We start from the raw sequence: 10,444 nt of genomic DNA on the forward strand, positions 1-10,444 counted from the left end.
ATATTCAATTTTTTTTTAAAATATTTTGTTCAATTCAATTAAAAATATTTTTAATAAAAATACACATTATATACATTATGTACAACGCACCTCCAAAATCCATCTCGGAATTATTCGTTTTCAATCATTTTAATACAGGTTGTCAGCTGTTCGCATGTCTTCTCTAACCGTTGCAGTATCACTGGTGCACGATCCAGAATTCTCATCACGTTGTCGTTCGTAGCACGTATCCTCGTTCTACTTTCCGCGATTGTCCTCATTAGGGCTTCGTTCTCCCTTTCCATCTCGTTCACCCGTTTCTCCAGTTCCTCAGTCGCCTCTTTGATCCTGTGCGCGTCCAGCGATCTCAAATGCGAGATTACATCCCCAGGTGGACGCCTGCAATCAGACGATGAATTTCAAATAAAAGATTTCATGGAGTAATCACGAAACGATTTTCTAATAAATCTAACCACTGACCACGCGTGTTCTTCGTTGGAGAGTGTCGCGCTTTCCTCGGATAGTTTGGCTATTTTGATTAAAGTTTCCTGCAAACTGCCTTCCTTCATTATATCCTCCAGATCATTGTTCATGCTGTTGTACAGTTCCTTTACCATGGCTTTGTGCAGCTTCCGAGCGACTTTGGGATTCGATTTGAGAATCGTGAGTATCTCGAGGAACTCGTTCTCACTGGAACGAAAAGCATGACAAAACGTTTTATTATTGAGAAATAAATGAATAACGCGTTACCACTGTTACCAAATCAGTAACTCGCTTGAAATCGTAATATCGTGTTTCGAAATAAACACCTTATCTTAAGATTAACGACATCCGGAAATTTCCGACACATTGCTGCGTGGCAATTCAAATTATTCGCTCTATCTCGTTTCACAGAAAGGCGCCTTATCGACTTGGATGCGTGGCTCACACATACAATATAAGTGTAAGAAAAAAAAGACATGTACCCTTATTCCAACGGCTTTCCAACTTACAACCGGATCTGCGCGTTCCCCGGTGTACGATGCATAGTACGTGACGACTAACATCAAGGAATTTTTTTTCTTTGTTCCGACATCAAACAAAGAGCAGCGGCGTCTTCCATCACAGAGGACGGGGATTCGAACGGCTTCTAATCGACTTCTTGCCGTGTTACAATAAGCATACAATAGGAAGATCCGATCTTTTTGCTTAACTTCCGATTTTTTAAAGTATGCATACCAGAACATATTACGTTTATTTCATTCTCGTAACATTCGCGTATCCTGCTATCTGCATGACATACGCTACGCTGTATTCAAACTTACCCAGGATGTTCATACCGTATCAGGCAAGATCGGCAACGTTGTTTCTCGCATGCTCAATCAGGCCGGGACTGGTGCAATTTGAAATCGATGCTACATATTTGCATTAGTCCAGACCTAACTAAACATGCTTCCGCTTCGAACCCACTGATGAACTCGCATTTTCTTTGGAATCACGCGCACAAAATCGGATTAAAGACAGATATCAGAAATGAATTTTTAAATTTTTTAAATCTACAAATTTGTAACATTTAGCGCCGAGAAAAAACTGTTGAAAAATAATGACTGCCAACGAAAGCAAATGCACAGTTTGCGATATTCAAATATAAAAACTGCTTCTACTAAGGAATACGCACGCGGTCGTGCGTGCGTGCGTGCGTACGTGCGTGCACGATTCTCACGACATGCGGCACACGAATGACAGCGGCCCCCGCGCCGGTCACCATGGCAAGAGGCCTTTGTTTCCCCGAACACTTCGTGGAATTCCTCGAAGGTCAACTGGTGCGCACGGTGAATCCGCGCGAAGCAGATCTTCCTAGAAGCGATGCCGAAAGAAGGATCGCCGATTCGATGGCCACAAGTCAAGAGTTAACATGCGAACTGCAGAGACCAATGACATCAAGTAACACCGAGTGACGTTTAGGTCACTGATGATGCCGATCCCTTTCACACGCATGCACACACACGCACGCACATCGCTTTTCGTCTTGATTCCCCCGCTTTGCTATAATGATGAATCACGAATCGCTTCTCGCCAAGACGGATCGCTAGGCTATGCATACAGGACGATATCCTACACAACGTGATCTTATGATGTGATACTTATTTATCTAAAACACAATTTCAAATTTTACATATTACTGATATAGGTATAAAAAATCTATATAATCTTTGTTTTAACCAAATTGCGACACAAATTCAGTTGCACAAAATATTCTAAAATAAAGATTGCTCTCACCAATTCCAATTAAATTAAATTGCTAGATTGCTAATAGCAAACTTTAAAATTAATCATGTTATTTTCCTTACCTATGTTCTGCAAATTGTAATTATTTATGCAACATAAGATTTTTTCTATTAATTTAATCAAAATAATTAAGTAATTAAATTAGAAAATAAGTTTTACAGTTAACAATTTATAATTTTAATCAATCAATAAAGTTAATGGTGATACCAACTCCAAGAACCTAAAATTACAAATTCTTATATTTGTACGCGCTTTACTCATATTATTATTACTCATATTTATATGCGCACTTTGAAAGAATTCATTATAGAATATGTTCAAAAGACATGATATCCTTTTCATATTTTTTATACTGGTTCTATCTTCTTTTGTAATATTAAAAAATTATGGAATTTTTTATCACCTCTTTGTCATTCTTAATCAATTCTTTAATCGTTACCTTGGCATTTTCGTTAAAAAAAGAAAAGCACTAAAAATGATTTAAAAATTCTTAAGTTATAGCTGACATCTAGATCTGAGATATCTTCTCGACCACATGACACACTTAACACACTTTTAATAGTGGTACTGTTACTGTGTGGGCGTATATGAATCGTGATTTTTATAGACAGCTAGGTTCCGAAACAGGAAAGACGCAGAGACGAGATCTTTCCTTTCAGAGTAAAACTAAAAGTAAAAAAAAAGCAGATATATATACAATACACATTTACAATAACAATTAGGAAGCAGATAAGAAACATCGTGAGACCCTCGCATTTTTTTTCCTTTCAGAGAGAAACAAAAAACTTGTGTCGATGCTGCCAAAAGACAACGACGTCACTCGGTTCCCTTTCGGATCGGTTTCTAACGGGAAGAAGAAACGCGCGAATGACAACAGATACGAGAGGTTAAGTTAGGCGCGCGAAACTGCGCGCGCGCGTCCGGGCAACATCGCTAAATCGCTTACCTCACGGATTCGGCTATGTTCTGCAGGCTGTTGGAGACGGCAATTCGGAACAGCCGCGCATTGTTCGAACTGTGCGATTCCTCGTCCTCCGCCATTTCCCGATGATTTTCGGCTCGTTTGCGAGAGTCGAGCTCCTGCGACGCCTTATAATAACGGTTACCGTGAACCGTCGTTGATCACTTGATCCCTGCTGATCTCTTTGTGCTCGGTGGAATTTGAATCGCTTGGCGAGCGCGTTGTCATACGAACGAATTCCACATGCGAAGATGACGCTTGAATCGCATCACGCGCATAGAAGATATCGCGACCACCTAAACACGAGTACGAAATCGAATATCTACGGGCCGGCTCCCAATGACATGGGTCGGATAAACGAGGAATAGGACGAGCGACGATCAGGCAATAGGGGTATCCGTTTTGACATTAAGCACGGATCGGAATGACGGAACGGATTCTGCTAGAGATTTCTAGTGAATTCTTGACCCGGCTGTTCCGTCCGATCGGAACGTGTATATTTTCTCAATTCCGGACGGATCGGGCGAGTGTTTCTGACCGCACAAGTTTTAAAACACCATTGTATTGGAAAAACATCATTAGTAGACCTATTCTATAACTCTTAACAACAGTTCGGTATCGTTTTATATTGTTATAACGATACAAATACGATACAATACGATACGTATCGTTATATTGTTATGTTGAATACAGCTTTCGCACTCTCTCGAACACCGATACAGCATGTTAAGTTGACAAATTCTTCGCCGTTTGCAGTTTTTTAAACATAATTAATAAGATTGTTTTTTCATCCATCGTTTTATGTGTTTCAAAATATATTTTCATACAAGCTCCAGTAAGCTGATGTTTGGCAATATCCAGATATAAATGTAAAATTATCCAAACAATACGACTTCGCCAAAATATGTAGTTGAAATCATAAACTTTGGGTCCAAAGAGCACGCACTCCCACGTTAAAATTAAACCTGTCTAATAATACAAAGTATTGTTTACGTTTCTTACAATTTCTTATCTCATGTTCCGTTCACGCATGTTCCGTTCCGTAAAAAATTTCTCTACCCGTCCCATATAGCAAAAACGGAACGGAATCTGGTTATAAAATATATTTTATTCTTACAATTCAGTATTTTAGAGTACTCACATTAATGTTATTGGCAAGATAATTAAACAAATTATGTATGTGATCGCTTCAGTCGCATCAAAATAACAAAATATCGGTGAATTATGTATATTAACCTGCGACCGATGTGACATTCCGTTCCGTTTTGGCTACATGGGACTGGTAGAGCAAACTTTTACGGAACGGAACTGGAACGGATCGCACAATTCCAGTGAGAAATCCGATCCGTCATTCCGATCCGTGCTTAATGGGACTGCACCCTAAGACGAGTTAAAAAAATCTTCTGTAACGGACCACCAAACGATACGCATCGAATAAGGCCGGCTCCCCATGGCTCGGAAAACAGAATCGGAACGAGCGGATCACCAATCAGCGGGACCGTTTTGACGGAATTAGTAAAAGGGTTCTATCAGAAAGATCCCGTGATTGGTGATCCGCTCGTTCCGATTCCGTTTTCCGAGCCCATGGGGAGCCGGCCTGAGACGCTCGCTCGCTTCTACGCATTTCCGCCATTTGTTCCCGGATTCGCCACGTGGAGGTATCAAAGAGATAATCGATCGACAAGATATATTAAAATTATTATAAATTGGTTGGAGGAAAGATATTCATACTATCGGTCGTCGTATTATTTTGGGTCGGATCTCCACCAGGGGGACTTGAAGAAGAAGAAGAAGGAGAGGTGCAACACTGGTGTGAAAGCACACTCAACACATATACACATACTTAACCTAACCTAATCTAACCTAATCTAACCAACAAAAAAATTGTTTTCTCGGTCGAAAGGCAGCGAGACGCGCACCGGAAAACGCTAATCAATTGGGTGACAAAGAACCAACTCGTAACGAAGGGATGTCTCTGCTTGACATTCTTCTTGCCGATTTCAAGGACGGAGACGAGAGGATGGAGGAGGTCCTGGAAGCAGAGATAAAGGTGTCCACCGTTCGAGAGGTGGCCAAGCTGCGGGATTCGGATCAGCTGCAACAAATCTTGTTACAGATCGAGAGGTATGGCAAGATGCGTAGAGAATCGTCGATTAATATTGTAGACCCGGAGTACCATCTGATAGTCGAAGCCAATAATATGGTGGTAAAAATTGATGACGAAATAGCCATTGTACACAGATTTACGAGAGACAAGTACTCAAAAAGATTTCCAGAATTAGAGTCCTTACTGATAAGACCATTAGAATATCTAATGACTGTTAAGGAATTGGGCAATGACCTGGACAGAGTCGAAAATAACGAGATTTTGCAGCAGTTTCTAATTAAACCTATAATTATGGTTATTTCTATTGCAGCGTCGACTACTCGAGGCCAATTATTGACGGAAGAGGAGAAAGAAGTTATTGGCGAAGCTTGTGATATGGCGGTAGAATTAAACAATTGTAAATCAAAGATATTTGAATATCTGGAAAGCACAATAGCGTCTATCGCGCCGAACCTAATGATACTCGTCGGCGCATCAACAGCTGCCAAGCTTATAGGTGCCGCAGAAAGTTTGAAAACACTTTCTATGATGTCGCCTGGTAAACTCTCATTCCTTGGATCTGATAAGACTACGCTCCCCTGGTTTTCGCCAGTTGCCAATTTACCTCGCGCAGGATTTATATATTACTCTAAGATCGTACAAGAAACTCCTCCTCATCTACGGAGGAAAGCGGTCAAACTGGTGGCGGCAAAGAGTGTGCTAGCAGCGAAAACAGACTTTTATTGTGAAAGTAAGGATGGTCACGATGGTCAGATGCTGCGTGAAGGGATCGAGAAGAAGCTAGATAAGCTGCAGGAGCTGCCGCCCGTCAAGTTCGTGAAGCCGCTGCCGAAACCGATCGATGTCGGTCAAAAGAAACGCGGTGGCAAGCGCGCTCGCAAGATAAAAGAACCCTACGCGATCACGGAATTAAGGAAACGTAGAAACAGAATTTATTTTGCGGATGTTGAGAGAGGCGACGCCTATCAAGATGATCTTGGCTGGTCATGGAACACTGGTCGAATTAGGCCAGTACAGATCAACGAGAAGACAAAGGTCAGATTATCCAAGACGCTTCAGAAAAATTTGCAGAAGCAACAGCAATGGGAAGGTAGCACCACCATCAAGAAGCAAGTGTCCGGTATCGCTTCCAGTACGGTTTTTACTCCTTTACAAGGTTTTGAAGTCATCAGTCCGCAAACTGCAGAGAAAAAAGTAAACGATGCAAATACAAAGTACTTTTCCAAAACAGCTGGTTTTCTATATGTGAAGATGTAAATATATATTATAAATAAATACAGGAAATTTATTCCACGTTTGATCATATGTATTAAAGTTGTTTAATTTGTATTGAGTAGAAAAAAAATTTGGTGCTATTTTACTAAAAATAAAAATATTTTCAAAAAAAATTCTTTTTTTCCCGTGTATAAATAATCTTAACCCTAACAACTTTCCTGATTATGTGGAATTATTCTCAGATAATTTCGTTTTTGAAATATTAGTGAAATGAAATTACATAGCGTTAAATAAACACAATTTATTTACGAGAAATGAATTTTGTATAGTTTCATCAAGAAAAATATCTCTAATTAAAAAAAAAATGTCAAAGAGAAAACTATAATCAATTTAATACTATTTATTATTATCCAAACGACCATGTCACAGTATAAGTATATACTTAACTGTGACCCAACCCTGCACGTAGGCCGTAGCCGAGCTACATATAGACTGAGCGCGATGTGTACGTGAGCATTCTTGGGCTCGGATTGGCTCGTCGAAATCGCGGTGCAGGTGTAGGCGGTGGGTCTGTTCGCGTCACATGCTCCGACATGCTCCTACTCACTCCAACGCATTCTAATAGGTTGGCGTCATCGGAATCAACGTATTGGAGTGCGTTGGGGTGAATAGGAGCATGTTGGGGCATGTAACGCGAACAGACCCCAGGTGTAGCTGCCAATGTATTGCAGTGTATGGCCATAACTGTAACTTGTTGTTCCTGTGTAACAATTCAGCGAAGAACAATTCTCTAAAAAGTTCGAGCAAATTTTTAAGTAATTTGATTTGGGAGGAAATAACAAAATTCTCGATATTCTTGAATATTCTCTTCTCATGTGCGAAAAAGGAATTCCGATTGGAACGCAGTGAACATTGAACTGAAGATCTGCGGCAGAAGTTGTTTGAGGTTAACAAGGGCAAGATGAAGAGATCACACTCGCAGAGAGACGAGAAAGAGAGCGAGGAGCGCTATCACAAACGCAGGGATGACAAGCGCGACGACCACAAGGAATCCAGGCACGACGATCGTAGGAGTTCCAGGCATCACGATGATCATAGGAGCTCCAGACATTACGATGATTACAGAAGCTCTAGGCATCACGATGATTACAGGAGTTCCAGGTATCACGATGATTACAAGAGTTCCAGACGCAACAACGAGCACAGGTATGAAGACTTTTTAACTTTTGTTTCTATAGGAAACCACTCATTTAAAATTCATACATCTGTTAATATCAAATAATTCGTAGGTACGACGACCGTAGAAATCCTAGGGACAGTGACGGTGAAACAGGTGATAAGCGGAATTCATCCCCGCGGGAGGAAATCGCTGAGAGGTACTATGGAGAACCAGATAAGACGGAAAAACGAGAGGAGAACGCTAAGCAGAAACAAACTGTGGATTTACTGACATCGAAAACAGGAGGCGCTTATATTCCACCTGCCAAGTTGCGTATGCTCCAAGCAGAGATCACTGACAAGTCGGGAGCCGCTTACCAACGTATTGCCTGGGAAGCATTGAAGAAGTCTATCCATGGTTATATAAATAAAGTCAACACCAGCAATATCGGGATCATAACACGGGAGCTGCTACGTGAGAACATTATTCGCGGTCGAGGTTTGTTGGCGCGGTCCATTATTCAAGCACAAGCCGCATCACCGACATTCACTCCGGTCTATGCAGCGCTGACAGCTATAATCAATTCTAAGTTTCCCAACATAGGCGAGCTGGTGTTGAAGCGACTCGTTTTGCAGTTCCGGCGTGGATTTAAAAGGAACGATAAACCTTTGTGCATTTCGTCGGGAACATTTATAGCGCATTTAGTTAATCAGCGTGTAGCATACGAGATTATAGCCTTGGAAATATTAACTCTACTGCTAGAAACGCCGACGGACGACTCCGTCGAAGTGGCCATCGCGTTCATGAAAGAATGTGGGATGAAGTTGACGGAGGTTACGCGAAGGGGTATCGAAGCAATCTTCGAAATGCTAAGAAACATCCTACACGAGGGACAATTGGACAAACGAGTCCAGTATATGATCGAAGTTATGTTCCAGATCAGAAAGGATGGATTTAAGGATCACGAAGCTGTGCCAGCAGAACTGGACCTTGTGGAGGAGGAAGATCAAATTACCCATTTGATAAGACTGGACGACGAGATGAACGCGCAAGATATATTAAACGTGTTTAAGTTTGATGCAGACTATCAAGCTTCCGAGGAAAAGTATAAACAGTTGTGTAAAGAGATTCTTGGCTCGGACGTCAGCGACTCGGAAGGCGACGACGAGGACGGAGAGGAAGAGAGCTCGGATAACGAGAGTGGCACGGAACAGACCGAAGGAAAGGAAGGAGTGATAATCGATAATACTGAAACAAATCTGACTGCGCTTCGACGAACGATATACCTGACGATACATTCTTCGCTCGATTTTGAAGAGTGTGCGCATAAATTAATGAAAATGCAATTGAAACCCGGACAGGAAATCGAGCTCTGTCACATGTTTTTGGATTGTTGCGCGGAGATGCGGACGTACGAAAAGTTTTTCGGTCTTCTGGCCGGTCGATTTTGCGCCATTAACAAAATGTATGTTACGCCGTTCGAACAAATTTTCAAGGACTCTTATCACACGATACACCGTCTCGACACTAATAAATTACGGAATGTGGCAAAATTTTTTGCGCATCTGCTATTCACAGATTCCATATCATGGAGCGTGCTCTCGTGCATAAAACTAAACGAGGAAGACACTACGAGCTCCAATCGAATATTCATCAAAATATTGTTTCAAGAGCTCTCCGAGTACATGGGTTTGGCAAAATTGAACGAACGAGTTAAAGACATAACGCTACAGGAGGTATTTGAAGGGCTGTTTCCAAGAGACGACCCGAAGAACACACGCTTTGCAATTAATTTTTTTACGTCAATCGGTTTGGGTGGTTTAACGGACGATTTGAGGGAACATTTAAAGTCTCATCCCAAGCCAGTTGTTGTACCGACGTTGACTATTAAGGAAGCGTCTTCAAGCTCCGAAGAGTCTACCTCATCCAGCTCCAGCTCTAGTTCGATGACGAGCGATTCTTCATCGTCGTCATCGGAGGAAGAAGAGGAGGAGGAGGAGGATAATGTTTTGGTAAAGAAAAAGAAGAAGGCACAACATAAACGAAGAGAAAAAAAATCATCTAAATCGAACAAAAAAGAAGAGAAATCTAAGAAGATGCAAAACAAGAAGAAAAGTAAGACGTCAAAAAGAGACAAGAAAAACAGAGATAGGAAATAACTAATATAAATATAAATCTTTTTTTATTTAATTTATATGTTAGATGTATAATAAATGTATGCTAAATATTAAAGAGTTTAAATACTAAAGAGTTAATCGTTTATATCACAGCTTTTCAGGTCGTTGGATATTTTTACATCAGCCTTCATTTCAGGTAGCAAGAAAGCGACTTACAACGCAAAACAATTAGATTAGCTTACAACTAATACGATTATATTACTATTCCCTCACTTACATTGCATTTCTATTTATTTAATGCCAATTTTCCGGATCATCCAGCAATCGCGGAACCGGTTTGCGACGAATAAAGTCTTCATAGCAAGCCATTTGCTAATGATTGTGGCGAAAGTCTTATATTGATGGAGATATCGAAAGTGCGGCACGAATAGTTAATTAGTCCTCGTTGTGATTACAGCATGCCGCACGTCAATACGATATAATTGCTCTATGGTTACAGTCGTCTATGGTACAGTACAGACCGCGCTCCCTCGATCGATCGATCGATCGACCGTTCCTTGTTCCACACGATATTGCTTGCAGAGAAATTCCGACGAGCTGTCGTCGCTGTGCTTATAAAGCAATCAGCGGCGCTTGTC

At 41.1% G+C, this 10,444-nt stretch overlaps 3 protein-coding genes across 3 annotated transcripts; 2 read left to right on the plus strand and 1 right to left on the minus strand.

Moving 5' to 3' along the window:
* Positions 1-33: 33 nt before the first annotated feature.
* On the minus strand, positions 34-3,485 carry LOC105837670. The gene is made up of 3 exons (XM_012682632.3): positions 3,194-3,485; positions 460-669; positions 34-378 (listed from the first exon to the last, which is right to left on the minus strand). Exons 1-3 carry the CDS (start codon positions 3,286-3,288, stop codon positions 111-113), a joined length of 573 nt encoding a protein of 190 aa, XP_012538086.1. The 5' UTR covers positions 3,289-3,485; the 3' UTR covers positions 34-110.
* A 1,307-nt stretch (positions 3,486-4,792) lies between these two features.
* On the plus strand, positions 4,793-6,703 carry LOC118646113 (U4/U6 small nuclear ribonucleoprotein Prp31-like). Its single transcript, XM_036288411.1, has 3 exons — positions 4,793-4,866; positions 5,259-5,332; positions 5,626-6,703. Exons 1-3 carry the CDS (start codon positions 4,793-4,795, stop codon positions 6,570-6,572), a joined length of 1,095 nt encoding a protein of 364 aa, XP_036144304.1. The 3' UTR covers positions 6,573-6,703.
* A 574-nt stretch (positions 6,704-7,277) lies between these two features.
* LOC105837660 (pre-mRNA-splicing factor CWC22 homolog) lies at positions 7,278-9,944 on the plus strand. The gene is made up of 2 exons (XM_012682615.3): positions 7,278-7,736; positions 7,820-9,944. Exons 1-2 carry the CDS (start codon positions 7,492-7,494, stop codon positions 9,846-9,848), a joined length of 2,274 nt encoding a protein of 757 aa, XP_012538069.1. The 5' UTR covers positions 7,278-7,491; the 3' UTR covers positions 9,849-9,944.
* Positions 9,945-10,444: the final 500 nt, after the last annotated feature.

Source organism: Monomorium pharaonis, chromosome 6 (genome assembly GCF_013373865.1).
Source record: "Monomorium pharaonis isolate MP-MQ-018 chromosome 6, ASM1337386v2, whole genome shotgun sequence".
Lineage (NCBI taxonomy): Eukaryota > Metazoa > Arthropoda > Insecta > Hymenoptera > Formicidae > Monomorium > Monomorium pharaonis.

Excerpts from the sequence above, each read along its gene's own strand:
- LOC118646113 (XM_036288411.1), top strand. The coding sequence starts at position 4,793 with ATGGGGAGCCGGCCTGAGACGCTCGCTCGCTTCTACGCATTTCCGCCA. Across the intron at positions 4,867-5,258 it reads CCCGGATTCGCCACGTGGAG|GTGTCCACCGTTCGAGAGGT; the intron begins GTATCAAAGAGA and ends GCAGAGATAAAG. Across the intron at positions 5,333-5,625 it reads ATCTTGTTACAGATCGAGAG|CGTCGACTACTCGAGGCCAA; the intron begins GTATGGCAAGAT and ends TTTCTATTGCAG.
- LOC105837660 (XM_012682615.3), top strand. The coding sequence starts at position 7,492 with ATGAAGAGATCACACTCGCAGAGAGACGAGAAAGAGAGCGAGGAGCGC. Across the intron at positions 7,737-7,819 it reads AGACGCAACAACGAGCACAG|GTACGACGACCGTAGAAATC; the intron begins GTATGAAGACTT and ends AATAATTCGTAG.
- LOC105837670 (XM_012682632.3), bottom strand. The coding sequence starts at position 3,288 with ATGGCGGAGGACGAGGAATCGCACAGTTCGAACAATGCGCGGCTGTTC. Across the intron at positions 670-3,193 it reads AACATAGCCGAATCCGTGAG|TGAGAACGAGTTCCTCGAGA; the intron begins GTAAGCGATTTA and ends TTTTCGTTCCAG. Across the intron at positions 379-459 it reads TCCAACGAAGAACACGCGTG|GCGTCCACCTGGGGATGTAA; the intron begins GTCAGTGGTTAG and ends GTCTGATTGCAG.